Below are 19,215 nucleotides of genomic sequence, written 5' to 3'. Positions count from 1 at the left end.
GACCAGCTTCTTAAAAGACTGTGTCAGTAAACTGTGGACTTTGGAAGGTGTTAACAAAATGAAAGAACCTGAGCATATCCTACTAATAGATCATGCTCTGTAAGGACCAATCTAACTAAATGTGGACACTCATCACCAGAAGGTTGATCCACACAGTATGAATTCCTTGACAATGGTAACCCATGAAACCTGGTTCCCACATATTTGCTGAGGTAACTTTGAAAAAAAAATCACTCCCTATTTCTGGGTCTCAAATTCCCCATCTGTAAAATGACAACCTTGGAATAGATGACCTGGAAGGTCCCTTCCAGATCCCTATCCCTAAGGCCATGAGATCTGGATTTATGAGAGCTGTTCCTAGACAGTTGGACCCACACTCACCTTCATCACATGCTTCTGACAATCCTTAGGATCTAAATCCAATTGATGAGAGTTCTCCATAACTAACCCAACCTAGACCCACCATACTGCTGCACCATAGTCACCTCATGCCTCCACACAGGCACATCAGCTCCTTTGCACATAGGACTTTGTACTATCCACAAGTAGGCCAGCCCAGGACCACCAAGCTATAGCTCTCCAGCCATCTTCATGTCACACCTCCTGCCCTTTACCAGATCTCCTGCTCTGGCCCTGAGTCCTTGTCTGTCCAAACACCTTGGTCTAAATTTGCCCACAATTTGGGATGTACTCAGGTCAAAGGATCACTCGCTTCAATGACTTGTTGTCACTTGCCAAGAATTCTTTAGGTTTAAAAATATTTTCTTCCTATTCATAGGGTTTCCAATACCTTGACCCCCAAATTCAAGATATTTTCATATGATTGACCCACAAATCATTATTAAACTAGCAAAGGACATAGGAGGTAGAGAATAAACGACTCTTGTAGACAAGAAAGCTCTATACAGCTCTGCAATAAAAAAATAGAGGAGTTGGGTGAAAAGAGATAACATGTATAAAATGTTTTATAAACCTCAAACACCATATATTTTTTGAAATGAAGGGGGAATAGGGGAGAGAACATTTGTGATTTCATTGGTCCAGAAAACTTTAGATGAGAAAACTTCTTCTACCATACAAATTATAGTTTTAGAATTTTAAGGAACATTAGAGGTCTTTGAGCCTAGCACCATCATTTTATAGCTAAAAAAATGGAAAAGCACATATATCAAAGGCAAAATTTTGGTTTAGGTTTTCCTGACTCCTAGTTACATTCTTTATCCTCCATATCCTGCCACACTGCTTCTCCTGAGCTAGAAAGAGGATTATGTGATCATCTACCTCATCAAGAAATCCTAATTTTATAGATTCAGGAGCTAAGGATGAGGCCCAAAGAGAAACTACTTGCCTAAGATTATACAGCAAGTGATACATGATAAATGAGTGATAGAGTGAGACGAGGCTCCCTGTGTCCTCTGACTCCAAGTCCAAGTCACTTTCCAAAGTAACTTACCACTAACTTTTTAATATGGCATTTTATCAGTGCATACATAACATCCTGCTTAACTGTCAAAGCTCAAAGCCCAAGACAGGAACATATACATATGGCCCAAATTTCAAATCTTACCTAGTATACTTCAAAGGCTAAGACACATGGAGGATCACTAGTTTAGACTTAGAAGAAATCATTGAGTTGAATCCCCTCATTTTGTAGATTAGAAAACTGAGGCTCAGAAAGGTTAAGTGCTTTACAGAGGGCCAGTGAGTAGGGCAGAATTCAAATATGGGGGGGAGGCAGCTAGGTGGCACAGTGGATAGAGCACCAGCCCTGGAGTCAAGAGGGAGGACCTGAGTTCAAATCTGGCCTCAAGCACTTACTTGTTGTGTGACCCTAGGCAAGTCACTTAACGCCACTGCCTAGCCAAAAAAAAAAAAAAAAAAGAATTCAAACATGGGTCATCCTGACTACAGGTCCAGAACTCTATACTGCAAACCAGGCTATCTCTCAATAAATGAGAACAGTGGAGAAATGAAAAAGAACAAGGATGAGATGATAAACGGTTAGAAAGTAGTGTGTTTTTGCTATTTACTGTCCTACTTTATCATTATTTCAACTGAGAATAAGAAGTGTTTTCCTTTCCACCCCTCCACTGTAGTATTCTTCATCAAATATGTAATAATACTTATGAAAAAATGTAGGCTTCAAAGGTCTAAAATGTGAATGGGCAGCTGGAAGGAAACTAGAAAAAAAAGGATGAACGCCCACAGAGGACTTATAAAACTTAGCTTTCTAGAACCTATCCTACCACCACACATGCTGGGAACAGGAAGTGAGTTGAAGTCTAGTCATTCCCATCTCCACCAAAGTTCCCAGGGTGCAAATCTGAAAGGAAAGATCAAATGTCCAGAGTGACCTGTTCCTGGGGTTGTGCATCCGCTGATTCCTTCCAGTTTATTTCTCACTGGAACTTAGAGTGGCTAAGCCCTGAAAGCCAGCCAGATGTCAATTGAGAAACAGCTGGTTAAGTACTCCCTCTTAGAGAAATTCAGCTGTTGCAGAAGGCAAGACAGAAACCTGAGTCAGTATCTGGGATTACTTTTTGAAAGGGAGAAATGGAATTGTCCCAACTGCTCCCATCACAGCTGTGGCAGAATGCCATGCCTTAGGCTGTTGTCTCTGTCACAGCTGAGAACTGGCACTGGCTTAGGTCCCGAGCAAGGGAAGGTCATTGGAAGATTCAGGAATTCTGGTCGCTGATCTGCCACTGTGTGACCTGAGGCAAATTACTTCGAAGGTCTGGATCTCAGTTTCCTCCTCTGTAAAATAAGGAGATTGGACTAAGACAGTCCCACAGGTTCCTTCTACCTCTAATGGTCTATGATTCATATGCCTGTTAGGAAGCCTTCTTCCTAGAAAAACTGAACTACAATGGGGTGTCTAGGCAGTAGTGTGCTGGTAAATGCTTAACAATCAGCATGGGGGGGGGATTACCTGCATTATTATCATTTGCTCTATCACTTTATTCAGTCTAGACAACCGACTAAACAAAAACTCAAGCTCTGATCTGATGATTTCCAAGGTGTAAAATTTGAGAATCTGCTGAGACGGTTTGAGCTGGCTCTAGCATTCTCATGTCTAGGTAGCACGGAACAGGATTTGGGACACAGAGTAAATTTCCCCCACACTGCAAGCTGCTTCTAAACAACATTGCTTCTCTCGGGTATTATTTCTAAGAATGAGACTCGGCAGAAAAGAAGGAAGTTACTGTTTCCTACAGAGGCAATCCAACAGAGATGGACTCAAAGGCGAGTGCCAAATTAAGCACCACATCTGCAGCCTCTGCAGACCTAAAAGGGGCACCCTGTTCTCGTTTAGTTATCTTCAGTCCCATCTGACGTTTTGTGACTTCTTTTGAGGTTTTCTTGGCAAAGACACTAAAATGGTTTGCCATTTTCTTCTCCAGTTCATTTTACAGATGAGAAAACTGAGACAAACAGAGAGAAGTGACTTGCCCAGGATTACACAGCTCATAAGTGTCTGAGGGCAGATTGAAACTCAAGTCTTCCTAACTCCAGGGCTGGCACTTAGCCTCTCTTGGCTTCCATTTCTTCCTCACCTGTAAAAGGAGGCAGGTGGTCTCAATGACCTAAAAAATTCTTTCCATATCGAAACAGGATCCTACTGAAGTCCCATGTATATGGCTGCTGCTTTTTGAGCTATAATCTGTGGGATTGGAAAAACCTGCATATTTCAAGGCCTAAAAGAGTCTGGAACTTATTAAAGCCAATAACAACAGAGCCTTAATCTGGTTGCTAGAGATCAAAGGAATTGGTCAACTGGACCCTAAAACCACCATGATAGAAGCAAAGCTAAACCTTAAATGAAATGCTCTGGGAATAGAGGGCTCTGGAGAAATGTATGTAAAAGGACTGACTTGGGAGGGAAAGCAGTGACTGTCTTGAGCTCTCTCCCAAAGCCCTCCAAATACCTAAAAAAATGGCTCTAAGCAAATTCTAAAGCAGCAGAACCCACAAAAAGACAGAGTGAAAGAAATTTCCAGCCAAAGACAGCTTGGATGGTTGATCAGAAAGGTATATCGTGCCAGGAGGGGAGAGGAGCGCAGTTTGGCATGGGTGTGCAGGCCGCAGTGACCCTGGAGCAGGCCTCAGAGGGCTGAATCGCGGGCAGCTGTGGCAGTTTCCAGACTTCTCAACCCCTGAACGCCAAAGACAACTTAGAAGGTCAGTGGGAAAAGTCTGTGACTGCAGTGAGACAGGAGCTAGGTCCCAGCTGCAAGTCTCAATCGGTCCGGGGCCACAGCTTTTTCTTGAGCTTCTGGCCCACAGACTGAGGGGAAATCCAGTGGCTGATCAGAGGGGGATAGCAGAGATCTCTTTGCCAGTGCTGAGGCAGGAATCTCTTGCTTTACTAGTGCTTGGATCTGGGTCACAGTTCTGAGGGACAGTCCTGGGGCTAGGAGGAACACTAGTGCGGTGGAGCTTGTTGTGGTGGTAGAGAGAAAACACCTCGCCCCTTATCATACCACCTTGGAAGAACTGAAAATTTACAGGTCCCTAGAAGTACCTCTGAAAACAGCTGTACAAACCCCTGAAGCTTGGGACAGCATACTCTTCACATTGGAAGTAGACTTTTACCTTAACAAAGAGTTTAAAACTCAGGTAATTGGCCGGGATCATGAGTAAGCAGCACAAAAAGAGTCAGACTATATTATCTTACTTTGGTGATAAAGAAGATCAAAACATACAACCAGAAGAAGACAACAAAGCCAAAGCTCCTACATCCAAGGCCTCCAAGAAAAATATCAATCAGTCCCAGGCCTTGGAAGAGCTCAAAAGGGATTTTGAGAAGCAAGTAAGAGAAGTAGAGGAAAAACTGAGAGAGATGCAAGAAAATCATGAAAAACAAGTCAACAGCTTGCTAAAGGAGACCCAAAAAAATACTGAAGAAAATAACACCTTAAAAAATAGCCTAACCCAAATGGCAAAAGAGGTCCAAAAAGCCAATGAGGAGAAGAATGCCCTAAAAAGCAAAATTGGACAAATGGAAAAGGAAGTCCAAAAGATTACTGAAGAAAATACTTCCTTCAAAATTAGAATAGAGCAATTGGAAGCTAGTGACTTTATGAGAAATCAAGACACTGTAAAACAAATCCAAAAGAATGAAAAATTAGAAAACAATGTGAAATATCTCATTGGAAAAACAACTGACCTGGAAAATAAATCCAGGAGAGAGAATTTAAAAATTATTGGACTATCTGAAAACCATGATCAAAAAAAGAGCCTACACATCATCTTTCAAGAAATTATCAAGGAAAACTGTCCTGATATTTTAGAACCAGAGGGCAAAATAGAAATTGAAAGAATCCACCAATCTCCTCCTGAAAGAGATCCCCAAAGGAAAAGTCCTAGGAATATTGTAGCCAAATCTCAGAGTTTCTAGGTCAAGGAGAAAATATTACAAGCAGCCAGAAAGAAACAATTCAAGTATTGTGGAAACAAAATCAGGATAACACAAGATTTAGCTGCTTCTACCTTAAGGGACCACAGGGCATGGAATATAATATTCCAGAGAGCAAAGGAGACAGGATTACAACCAAGAATCACCTACCCAGAAAAACTGAGTATAATCCTTCAGGGGAAAAAATTGTCCTTCAGTGAAATAGAGGACTTTCAGGCATTCTTGATGAAAAGACCAGAGCTGAATAGAAAATTTGATTTTCAAATACAAGACTTGAGTGGAACATGAAGAGGTAAACAGGAAAGAGAAAATCATAAGAGACTTATTAAGGTTGAACTGTTTACATTCCTGCATGGAAAGATGATATTTGTAACTCATGAGACCTTTGTCAATATTAGGGTAGTTGGAGGGGAAAAAATTATATGTATGTATATATAGATATAGATAGATAGAGGGCACAGGGTAAGTTGAAAATGAAGGGGTCATATCTGGAGAATAAAATTAAGGGGTGAGAGAGGAATATACTAGGAGAAGGAGAAAGGGAGAGGTAGAACGGGGTAAATTATCCCAAAAAAAAACAAAAGAAAAGGTTCTTACAGTGGAGGGAAAATGGGGGAAGGTAAGAGGGAATGAGTGAATCTTATTCTCACAGGATTTGACTTAAGGAGGGAATAACATACACACTCAATTGGGTGTGGAAATCTGTCTTACCCTACAGGAAAATGGGGGGGGAGGGGGACAGGAGAGTAGGGGGATGATAGAGAGAAGGGCAGATTGGGAAAGGGAGTAATCAGAAGCAAATACTTCTGAGGAGGGACAGGCTTAAAAGAAAGAATAGAATAAATGGGTGGGCAAGATATGACTAAGGGAAATAGAGTTAGTTTTTCACAGCATGTCTACTATGGAAGTGTTTTGCATAACTCCACATATATAACCTATAATGAGTTGCTTGCCTTATCAATGAGGGTGGGTGGGGAGGGAGGAAGGGAGAAAATTTGGAACCCAAAGTTTTAAAAACACATGTTTAAAAAAAAGTTTCCACATACAACTGGGAAATAAGAAATACAGGAAATGGGGTACAGAAATCCATCCTGCCCTACAGGAAAATTGAAGGGGAAGGGGATAAGAGAAGGGGGGGAGAGATAGAAGGGAAGATAGACTAGGGGAAGGGGTATTTAGAATGCATGCCATCTTGGGTTGGGGGAGGGGCTAGATGGGGTGAAAATTTGGAACTCAAAATCTTGTGGAAGTAAACGTTGAAAACAAAAATATAAATAAAAATTACCATAAAAATATAACTTATTAAAAAAACAAAATAAAAGGACTGACTTGGAGGGGCAGCTGGATGGTGCGGTGGATAGAGCACTGGCCCTGGAGTCAGGAGAACCTGAGTTCAAATCTGGCCTCAGACACATAACAATTACTAGCTGTGTGACTCTGGATAAGTCACTTAACCCCAACTGCCTCACAAAAAAAAAGGACTGACCTGGGACATAGTGAGTTCCCTGTTACTAGAGGTCTTCAAATGTTGAGAATCATGTACAGAAGGTTTTTCATCAGGTATGGGCTGACCTCTGAGGTCCTTGACAATTCTACTACTAAATGGAGGAGATTGGGTACACCACAGATTTATGTTATTGTATCTGGCAACTCAAAACATCATACTCCCCTCCCTCCTCCTTTCTCAAGTCTCTGATAATAGGCAGACCCTTCTCCTTGTCAAAGCCAACCCCTTGATACACTAATAACTGGTGAGGGAGATAGGAAAGGCCTCTTGTAGGAAATGATATTTAAGCTGATCTTTAAAGGATATTAGAGATTCTAAGAATGGAAGGTGAGGGAGGAATGCCTTCCAGGGATCATGTCCCTTCTGTGTCAGCTCTTCTCCATGCTAAATATCATTATATCCTTCAACATATTCTCATTAATTAGGGCCTTCAATCCTCTCATCATCCTGATAGTGCTTTTCTGGATGATCTGAAAGTTGACATATCCTTCCTAAAATATGATCTTTCAAACTGAGAATGATACTCTGGATATGGTCTGATACAAGTGTTATTTAAAGGCCAAGGAATCTGTAACCAAGGAGACCTTTTGGGAAAGGCTATAAACACTACAATTTTTATGTTTGCCATCCTTTGACAGTGGCCATTTATCAGAGTATTATGTTCAATGGATGGACAAAGTCCACCCCAAAGACACGTGGACCGTATTTAACAATATGGACCAGTTCCATCTGTTGTTTTCCTAAGCTGTGAAAACAAGAACAGGACTACTGTCCCTACCACAGTTCCCAGCCTGTGATAGCCCTACACTGTCCCAGCACTTAGCACAGTGCCTGGCACACAGTAGGTGATTAATAATGTCAGTTGATTTGGCTTAACTTTACCATGCACATTACCACCTCTGAACAAGAGTCCTCTGCTCCATCCATAAAGTCATAGAAAGGAAAATCTGGAAGGGTTCTCATACATCATCTAGACTAAAACCTTTATTTTAAAGATAAGGTGTCTGAGGATCAGAGCAGGGAAAATGATGTGCCCAAGGTCACACAGCCAGTGATTGGCAAAGCTATGACTAGAACCTAAGTCTCTTAATGTCCAAAACAGTTTTCTGTCCAATATACTGATCCAACTATGCTCTAATTGAGGACATAAGTCATATAGAGGTAAAATAGCTAATATTCCTGATGTCATGAGTTGTGTTTGATTAGGTGCCTTTTCCGAGGATTTGGTCTCTTCTACCAAGCACTCTATAATGTATTAATATGTAATATTAATATAAATAATATAAGAAAGTAATATTATTAATATATAATTTAAAGTCTATAATAATGTAATATCAATATGAATAATATAATAAATTAATACAATTAATATATCATTAAAAGCCTATAATAATGTAGAATGTATATATGTATATAGAATATATAATTATATATAATATGTTATTATATACATTTATTTGTATATATATACATATATATATTTATCTGTGTTCATACTTTATCTCTTTAGCAGACTATTAACTCTTTGAGGTCCAGAAATGTGTTTCAATTATCTTATATCCCAAGTAGCACCTAACACATAGTAAGTGTTTAATAAAAGTTTGAATGAATAAATGTTACAGATGTTGTGCTCTATAGGAGTTTGGAAGATATATATCAAACCACATGGGCACAATTTAGATTTTCACTAGGGTACAGTTCTTCTACTGGGCTACACCCAGTAGAAAGTACCATTGATCTCTAGATGGAGAATAAAAACTCCACTCTTATCTTTGAGTTAGTATATTTTCCTAAGTACAAAACCACAAACATCTCAGTGGTTCTTCTTAAACTATGCTTTCTGTTTTGTTTTCTGTTTTATTATTTTTTTTTAATCATTTGTATTCCTCTTTGGCCCTTGGATCCACCCATAGTGAATGGCTGGGTGTGTCTCTTTTGTGGCCACAAGTTTGAAGATACATGTTCATAAAAGGATCTTTGGCAATCCTCAAAAAGACATTTGCTGGAAATAGCTTAAGGAAGTGGTATGGAAAGGGAGGTAAACTAGTCAGAGAGGGATGCCAGGGACCTGGGTTCTTAGAGGGAGGTCTCTGATGCCTGGATTCCTCTGGAGGCTTAGAATCCCCAAGCCATCAACAACCCCACAGGAGCCCCTCACCCACAGAGAGAAACTACCTTCCTAAGAGGTGCAGGTTAGCCTTATTTGCTATTTCTTCAGTTCCCACGGGGCTGAATTATTGCAATAAGTTCTAAGGAAAGAAAAATAGCTAGCATTTATATAGTGCCTACTATGTGCCAGGCACTATGATAAGTGCTTTAAAATATCTCACCTACTATGTGTTAGGCATTGTGCCAGGGTCTTTATAAATATTATCTCATTTGGTCATTACAAAATCCTAGAATATAGGTATTATCATTATTCCAATTTTACAGCTGAGGAAATGGAAACATGCTGAGGTTAAGTGATTTGTCCAAGGTCACACAGCTAGTAAGTATCTGAGGCTAATTTGAACTCAGGTCTTCTTGACTCCAGGTCTAGCATCCCATCCACTGCACCACCAGGTGCCAATGGACTGATGTAGTGGATGCACATTGGAAAAGGAGACAATATAGATTCCCAGATCTATGTGCTGGCTAGCTGATTTTACTATGAGAAAATCAATTTGCATCTCTGAGCCTCAGTTTCCTCATTTATAAAAGACTAGATGACCTCCACCATCATTTCAAGCACTAACATTCTGTGACCTTATATGCTATGTTCCAAGTTTCCTTCGGGCTTGGAATTCTGTTTGATGTTCTGATGTTCTATGTTGTAACATTCAATGTTCTGAGGTCCCTTCCAGCACTAACATTCTTTTTTATGTTCTAAGATCACTTCCAAGCCTCCTGTTCTGTTCTAACCTTCTTTGTTCTAAGGTCACTTTTGCCCTCCTCTCTGAGATTATGGTTCTATAAATTCTGAATGAATGAAGTAGTGAATCTGGAATGTTCAACTGGTTTCCTGCTTTCAGTTTCTCCCATCTGTGTCCCAACCTACACAAAACTAATAGATTAGTCTGCCTTTCTTCACACTATTCTCCTTTTCATAAATCTTCATTTTCTCCCCATGCCTACAGCACCAATCCAAAGTCCCTCCTCCTTGTATCCAAGGCCCTCTACAATCTTTTCATATGCTTCAAGACTTAGTTCCTTAACTCACCTGTAAGTTCCTTGATACTTCTCATATTTCTGCATCTCCTTTGGCACTTTTACAATACTATATTTTGACAAATATTTGTTGATTGATTTACTGGCTTATAAAAGTTTTTGTTTTGTTTTAAAGATTGGAATGATCTGGAATAAAAACTCATACACTTCAAATATATGGGTAATTAAAGATAAAATGTGTTAGGTTTTATAATTTCATGAAGTGGGACTTGAAATGGGAGCCTAAAAGATAGGTAAGATTTGAATAGGAACAGAGAAAGGAGAAGGAAAGACAATTAAGAAAGAAGGTAAGAGGTGAGGGTAGCATGAGCAAAGAACTAGAGATGAAGAGAAGGAATGCCTACTAATAGGATAGTAAGCAGACAAGCTGAACTAAAGGGTTTGTTTAGGGGGAAAAAAAAACAGAGGTAGGTAAGGATAGACAGGCAAGTTGGGGCCAGACTTTGGACACTTAGGTGAGAAATCTAGACTTTATCCTGTAGGTAATGGGGAGCCATGGAAGATCTCTCATTTTGGGAGTTAACAACCAGAGCAGTTGTGCATTATGGAAATTAATCTGGAATATGTGTGAGTTGAGAGAGATGAGAGACTATAAGCTGGGAGACCAATTAGGAGGCATTTTGTGCCATTGGCAATGATCATTCAGCTACCGGACTTTTTTCACTCATTCATACAGGCAGTAAACAGATGAGTCAGAATTTAAACTCAATTCCATCAGTCAACAAATGTTTATTAAGTACCTATTATGTGCCAAGATGCAGGGCTAGGTAGTAGGGATAAAAAGGTAAAAACAAACCAGTCCCTATCCTCAAAAAGCTTACATTCGGTCAGGGAAGGCAATGTGTATATAAATATATATACAGAAAGTAATTACCAGATAATTTTGGTAGGGAGAACACTAACATCTGCGGAGATCGTGAAACACTTTGTTCATGTAGAAGGTGTCATTTGAATGAAGTTCTGAAGGAAAGAAGGGGTTCTTAGAAACAGAGGTGAGGTGGGAGTACAATCTAGGGATGTGATACAGCCAGTGCAAAGGTCCAGAGATAGGAAATAGGGTGTTGTGTAAGAGGAACAGTAAGGTCAATCTAGTTGTATCTAAGATACAGAAAAGGGAGTTAGAAAGCTAGGCTGGGGCCAGGTTGTGAAGGGCTTTAAAAGCTAAACAGAAGAATTCCTATTTAATTCTCTGGTTCTAAATCAAAAACTTGCTGTACTATATGAAAAGGCTTCTGTGACCCCTGTGCTATTATTTCTGCTACAGCCAGGGTGTGAATGTGCCTATTTGTATGTGTTTCTGTGAGTGCAGACTGTCCAAACAGAGGGTTGGTCATGGCCCTTTGAATCAGTGCTAGCTTGCTCTCTGATTCAATTCAATAAATATTGAGTGCTGATTATGTGTAAGGTTCTTGTAGCTTAGTAACACCAGACTTTGTATATTGACTGATTTATTGGCCAGTAATGCTGATGACTGATAATGAAATAAATTTAGAGACTCCTGAGAAATGAGCTACAGTTTGGAAAATCAAAGCAGGGCCTTCTTCAGGGAGACAACAAACAAAAATTTTGAACTGAGAGGTCAATAGTTAAAAAGGCATAATGACATGGGAACCCTCCACAGATATGAGGTAGGGGGGAGGGTACCTCAACCCACCAATGAACATCCTCAAATTAGAAGGTACAGGGTGTTTCCAGCTGCTGGGAAAGTCTGCATACCAGAGTTTTATTTTTAACATAATGATAAACTATAGAAATGTTCATACCACCACAAGACAGCCTACAGGTGGGGCTAACTCAGTGGCAACCAAGGCCTAAGGGGCACTTATCCTTAATTCCTAAAATCCATGGGGCACTGCATTCACAGGAAAGCAAATCTGAATTCATTTCAAAGAACAATTCTTTTCCCAGGCACCAGCAGCCTGCAGAATTCACCACTGGATAGGCATTTAACTTGATGAAACAAAGGACAAGGTGCTCCCAAGGAGAGAGCAAAGAAAGTTTCACTTCATGTAGTTACCATGAGAATCAGGCATAGGACATCTATAAATTCTGTTTTTCAAAACAAAGGGAAGAAACCCCCACAATTAACAAGTCTCATTTCTGTAGCCCTTTGAGGTTTACAAAGTGGCTTCTTCAAAACAACCCTACAAGATTGTACAAGAAAATAGCAAAAAAAAACCATCTCTTTTTTTTTAGATATTGTTAATAATAGCTAACATTATATATAGGTTGATATATATTATATAGGCTTATATATTTATATAGCTAACATTATATATAGGTTTATTAAGTGCTTTACAAATATTAGCTCATTTGATCTTAACAACAACCGGGGAGGTAGGTGCTATAGAATTTGAACTCAGGTCTTCTTGATTCCAAATAAAACATTATATTCATTGCAACACTGAGCTGAAAAATGGTGTAGTGGATAGAGTGCTAGACCTGGAGTCAGAAAGACCTGAATTCAAATTCTGCCTCTCATACTCATTACATGACCATGGGTGAAGTCATTTAACCTTATCTGAGGCTCAGGCAACTCTCTAAGACCTAGCTGCTAAATTATACATAGGTTTTATTCTCACATCAACAAATTATGGATTTAAAGATCTCTGATATGGGCACATTTTACAAATGAAGAAACTGAGATCCAGAAAAGTTAAGTGACTTTTCTGGAGTCACACAGCTCAGTTCTCCTGCCTTCAAATTAGCTCTTAGCTCTTTGTCCAATATACCATGTTCTCTCTTAAAAAGATAACAAAACAAAACAAAACAAAGATCCCTGATACCTCAGAGTATCTGGTCTAGAAAAGGGAGAGGGAGAATAATTTTTAGAGAAGAATAAAGACAAAGCTGGCCTCATAGCCTTCATGTGTGTTACTGGAGAAATATCTCCATTCTGTGTACATATATATATATTTAATAATATATAATATATTATTATATTTTATATATTTTATAAATATATATATATTTATTTACCACAATGTAGAAACTATGGAGATAAAAACCCAGATTTCATTACTATGCTCAAGCATAGGTTCAAGCTTCAGAAAAAACCTGAACCCTCATGAGGATTTCGACAAAGTTTCCTATAGGCAAAATTATGTCAGAGTGATGAAAAAATAATTCTTTTACATATTACAATTTTATGTAATCCCCTTTGGCCATAAAAGCTAAAGAAAAATTCATAATCCCATACTTCTTTTAAAGTCATAAAAATTGAACAAATTTATTTAAACAATCGTAATCTCATACATCCCCTAAGGAAACAAACTTAATCAAATAAACTCTATAGGTAAACTAAGTCAGGTTATAGATTAAACTACATTTAGAGAATTCACAAATAGGCTGATTAAGGAGGAGGATTTACATGTCACCAAGAGGTCAGGGATAGTTGAGAGTCTTCCTCTGGCTTCTTATCTGAGAAACTTTCTTATCTAAGTAAAATTTTACATCCCATGGGAGAGGTTTTGGTCAGGTGAGGTTAATATTAACGAAAAGATACAGGAGGAATGATAGGAAATCAAAAATTCCCATAACACATGTATGTCTGCCAGGTCTGCCCATCTGTTACAACAGAATGCTGCCTGGACAATCCGCACGGGATTCAAGGAAGTACAAGAAGTAAGAGCTGCTTTTAAAGGGTTCGCTGCCTAATTGGGCAGAAAAGATATACGTGTATAGATGAAGAGTAAAAATAAAAACAGTGCAAGAGGTATTATAAAGCAGCAGACACAAAAAATATAAAACAAGTGACCCAGACAGTAAACAAGGTGCTCATTCAAATGAGGCTGGATGATCATGTGTCAGGAATGTTATAAAAGAGATTCATGATGGGGGCAGCTAGATGGCAAAGTGGATATAGCACTGGCCTGACGTGAAGTCAGGAGGACCTGAGTTGAAATCTGGCCTGAGACACTTACTAGCTATGTGACCCTGGGCAAGTCCCTTAACCCCATACCTCCAAAACAAACAAACAAACAAACAAAACAACCCCCAAAAAACTCATTGTTTGGCACAGTGGATAGAGCACTGGCCCTGGAGTCAGGAGGACCTGAGTTCAAATCCAGCCTCAGACACTTGACACTTACTATCTGTGTGACTCTGAGCAAGTTACTTAACCCCAATTGCTTCACCGAGAGAGTGAGAGAGAGAGAGAGAGAGAGAGAGAGAGAGAGAGAGAGAGAGAGAGAGAGAGAGATTCATGACTTCTTCAGAGGATTAAGTGTCAACTGATTTTCTTGGCATTCAAGGCTTTTCACAATCTTGTTTCATTTGAGTTTTTCTTCCTTAACACCTACTAGTGCCTTCTATACAGACTATGAACCAGCCAAACTGGACTACTCTCTACAGATTATAGAAATCTGTTTTTTGATCTCCTAATAACTAGAGAACTCCATGAGGGTAGGGAGTAGGCCTTTTCTGTATCTCTCTCCCTCCCTCCCCCTGCCCCGGTGCCACTATGGAACCCCCTATGATCATCTAGTCCAACCCATACCTATGGCCTTTTGTTCTTCTCTGGGCTGCACTACCAGGCTTCCTCTACCTAGCCCAGCACTCATCTTGAAGGCTCATTCCTGTCAGGAAATTCACACATTGGATGTACCCTCAGCCCCTTCTGGCTCTTCGCAGAACCTCCACTTAAGCAGATGCCTGGGCCAGCCACTCTCCAAGCTGTACCCCAGACTTCCTCTCCCATTTCCCCACTCCTCTACTGCTCCCAACTCCTCACCTTTTCAGCTTCCTTTATATGTCGTCTTCCTCATAATGGTAGCTCCCTGCGGGCTGAGATTGCCTTTCTTTCTACTAGCATTTTTATTTCTTGCACTTAGTATAGTGCCTGGCACACAATAATTATCCAATAAACATTTATTAAGAACCTACTGCCTGCAAAAAGAGGCAAAACACAGTACCTACCCTCAAGGAATTTAAAATCTAATTTGTTTGCAGTCAAATATATAAAAACAAGCTATATACAGGAAAAATGGGAAATAATTACCAGAGGAAAGGCACTGGAATTAAGGGGGATTGGGGTAAGCTTCTTGTAGAAGGTAGGATCTTAGCTGAACTCAAGTAAACACTTGGTAAATGCTAGCTGGTTGACTGGACTGACACTATACCATTCCTGGCAAGTGGCCATACAACTTTTACTTGAAGGCTGACGTGAGAGAACCCATTACAATCCCTTCTAACTCCGACATTTTATGTTCTAAGATGCCTTGTAGCTCTGACATTTGCTGACTCTAAGAGCTAATTAGCCATTGGCATATCTAAGCTATCCTGTGGTTAAACACCTATAGTATACACTTAGACTCCAACCATCCCCACCATGTGTGTGCCCACCCAGCCTGACCATGCTTTAATGAATGACAATTGACAATTTACATTAGATACCACTCTCTGGCCTGCAATCTGTCCATTCTGTTCTTACTATGTCTCACCTCCTCAGTCCCAGCTCTGGTTTGCTGAATAGGTCTTGGCAAATCAGGGCCAAGAAAATGAAGGGAAATTGCCATCTCACTGTTCCCTCTTGGCTTTTGAGTGGAGAACTGATGACGTCAAGCTCTCAACCTCTGGGAGTAATGGATGTGTTACTCATGTTGCCTAAGTCTCAATTCACAAAAGTCTAAAGAAGCAATCAGAGGCTAAAATTGAAGTCTACCTGATGCGAAAACTTTAACATCACAGACTCACATAGATTACCTTGTCTAACTCCTCATTTTATAAACAGAGAAGCTAAGGCCAGGTCAGGGAAGGGACTTAGGCAACAAGTTAGTGGCAACAAATTCCAAAAACAAATTTATAAATACATAGTTTACTATGCAAATTCCCAATTGTCCTCTTTGGGAATCAGCTCCTAAAAATTATGACAAATTTATTCCTTTGTACGGACCTTAACTGAGATTACTGGGTCTCAGATTGAAAGCTGAAAGGAACCTTAGCAGTCAAATTCAATCCTCAAATTTTATTGATGAAGAAGCTGGGGCAGAGTTAAGTGACTTGCTCAGGGTCTTGGTGCTAATATATGTATGAGATGGGACTAAAACCTAAGATTTCTTGACTATAAGTCCAGGGCTGTATCCATTACATCATACTGCCTCATGGAATTTCAGAGTATTGACAAAATTTAAGCTAGTTAATGCTATCTTCAGTTCTCGTCATCCACAGATTTTAATATCACCCTTCTTGATCTTTACAGGGTATTTTGGGGGGGAGCAAACTCAATACTGGATCTGCTACTAACTAGCTGTGTGACTGTGGGCAGGGTATTTATCCACTTTGGCCCTCAGTTTCCTTTTTTGTAAATGTAGGATCATAAAACCAGTTTCAAGGAAAAGGTTCTGAAAACCATCACACATAACACTACAAAACACACAAAATATTAAAAAGTTGATGTTGTTTCTCCTCATATGATTTGGAGTTGAAAGATACTTTAGAGGTAATTTAGTTCCAGAATCATGACTAGTGCTTACTGTCCTGGGGGCAAGGGAGTAGTATTATGGTTGGGGAGGAGCTGCCCACTCGTGGGTTGTGACCATGGTAGGGAGGAAACACCTCTAACAACATAGTAAGGTTTCTATGCTGATGAAAAACTGGCCACTTCTGGGGGTGGTATGAAAGGTGATAGGAGGAGCTTGGGTTTGGTTACTCTTGTACAAAATTGATCCTGTCAGGGCCCTCTACATTTTGGTGCTCTGGGACAAAACTCTGTTCATTCTGCCCTAGTTAGTGCTCTGCCTAGTCTAACTCACTCTTATCAGATGAGAAAACTGAGGCCACAGAGGCGGAGCGATCTGTCCATGATCACACAAACGTAAGCGGAACCAGGATTTAAATCCAGATTCTCTTTGTTCAGCATGTCTCTCCTGAAGTGTACATTCCATGAGGGCAGGGACTATATTTCATCTAAACTTCCTATCCCACAGCAACGAACACAGAACTTTGAATACAACAGGAGCTTAACAGATGTCCGGTGAGCTGAATCAAAAGAAGCAATATTCCAGAAGACAGAGAAGGCAAAGCAATGTTTTACTTACTTTCGCAAAGGCGGCGTCTCAACTTCCCTCGGATCTTATCAATGGCGTTGAAATCTGAGACGTGGAATACATGGGCTGACTTGGGCTCAGAAGCAATTTCATCGAGCTCTTCCTTCAGGGCTTCCCCAACACCAACAGCAAAGATCCTGATCCCAGCTTTGTGAGCAGCTGCTGCTGCATCCAGAACAATATCTTGACTCCTCCCATCGGTCAAGAGGATAGCAACTTTCTTGATGACCCTGTCACTTGGCCTCCCACCAGCCTCTTTGGAAAAGCTGTATGTGGTGATGTAGCGGAGTGCATCACCGGTATTGGTGTTGCCACCATGATAATTAATGTTCCGGGCAGCTGCTTTGACTTCCTCTCGAGTCCAATACTTCCCGAGGTCAAACTCAGTGATGGTACGGTCACTATAGCGAACCACACCTACTCGAGTCCTGTCTGGCCCAATCTCAAAGGTTTCTACCAAGTTGGCCACCCACTGCCGTACCTTCTCAAAGTCATCTTTGCCCACACTGGAGGAAGTATCCAAGATAAAGACTAGATCATAGTGGACATTTTTGCACCCTGTAGAAATAGGAAAAAAAAGGACATATTGCAGTAATAACAATAATTCTCTATGACTGTATGTGAGTTGCTGATTAGCACCTATAGAGGGAGTTTTCATATTGGGAAATCCTCACACATATAAAACAAATCACAGCAACTGATTAAGAAATAATGATGACAAAAACAACTCATATTGCAATATTTCTCACAACATTCCTGTGTGGTGGGTAGTGCATAATATTATTTCCATTTTACAGAGGAAGAAATGGGGTCAAAGAGATTAAGTAATTTTGCCATAAGGTGTTTGTGTTATTTGATCATTCCTTCTTTGCTGGGTCATCATCCATACCATATCCTCTAACTGTGATTGTCCTCCCAAAGCTCTATCCTGGATTCACTCTCTCTCTCTCTCTCCCTCTCTTCTCTTTTTCTTTCTCTCTAACACACACATCATCATCACCATCATCAGCTAAATATCATCTTCATGCTGATGACTCCCAGATCTATATACTCAGACTCAATTCTAGTTCTGCATCAACTACCTATTGGACATCTCAAACTAGATACCCCATATAAAACCTGAAGTCAAGGCAGCCAAAACAATTTCAATATTTTTTCCCACAAACCCATCCATCTTCCAAATTTCCCTATTTCTTTTGAGGGTATACTATCCTTCTAATCACCCTGGTGACCCACCTCAATATCATCCTTGGCAACTCACTCTCTCTTACCTCACATAGCCATTCAGTTACCAAATCTTGTTTCTACTGCCCAATATATCTTGCATCTATCCCCTTCTCTCTAGTCATTTAACCACCACTATCCTAACTCAAGCCTTTATTGCCTTTTCCTGGACTATAGCAACAGACTCCTAATTTGGGATTCTATCTCAAGCCTCTCCTCACTACAATCCAACCTCCACTGCCAAAGCGCATTTCCTTAAAGCACAGATCTGACCATGTCACTTCCCTACTCAATAAACTTAGGTGGCTCTTTATTAACTCTAAGATGAAAAAATAAACTCCCTTGCTTAGCGTTCAAGGCTTTCACAACTTGAGCCCAACCAACTTACACATCCCCTTCACACACAAAATAATCCAAAGATACTGTTAGACACACAAAGCACTTCAGCTCTCATTCTGTGCCTTTCCATTTGCTGTCCCCCATGCCTGAAATACTCTCCTTCCTCCCCTTTGCTCCTTTGAATCTATGGTGTCCTTTAAGTCTCAGTTGAAGTACTACTAATTACATGAAATCTTTTCTGATCTCCCTAGATGCTAGTGCCTTCTCAAACCAAATTTTCTTGTATCTAATTTATATTTCTCTCTTCCTCTTCTCTTCTTTTCCCTTCCCTTCTCTTCTCCTCTCTTCTCTTTTCTTCTCTCCTCTCTTCTTCTTTCCTCTCCTTTCCTCTCCCTCACCATTCTATCTATCTATCTATCTATCTATCTATCTATCTATCTATCTATCTATCTATCTATCTATCTATCTATCTA

The 19,215-nt window shown here is 40.0% G+C and overlaps 1 protein-coding gene across 1 annotated transcript in view; it reads right to left on the bottom strand.

Moving 5' to 3' along the window:
* Positions 1–19,215, bottom strand: part of COL22A1 (collagen type XXII alpha 1 chain) — a 523,255-nt gene that overhangs the window by 497,531 nt on the left and 6,509 nt on the right. Inside the window, exon 2 of the mRNA XM_027845270.1 lies at positions 17,171–17,737. Coding sequence (XP_027701071.1) covers positions 17,171–17,737 — 567 coding nt within the window. The remainder of the gene's footprint in view (positions 1–17,170; positions 17,738–19,215) is intronic.

This window comes from Vombatus ursinus, unplaced genomic scaffold (genome assembly GCF_900497805.2).
Source record: "Vombatus ursinus unplaced genomic scaffold, bare-nosed wombat genome assembly UNPS02005236.1, whole genome shotgun sequence".
Taxonomy (NCBI): domain Eukaryota; kingdom Metazoa; phylum Chordata; class Mammalia; order Diprotodontia; family Vombatidae; genus Vombatus; species Vombatus ursinus.
The sequence above is the reverse complement of the archived record's forward strand: the minus strand, read 5'-3'. Positions and strand labels throughout refer to the sequence as shown.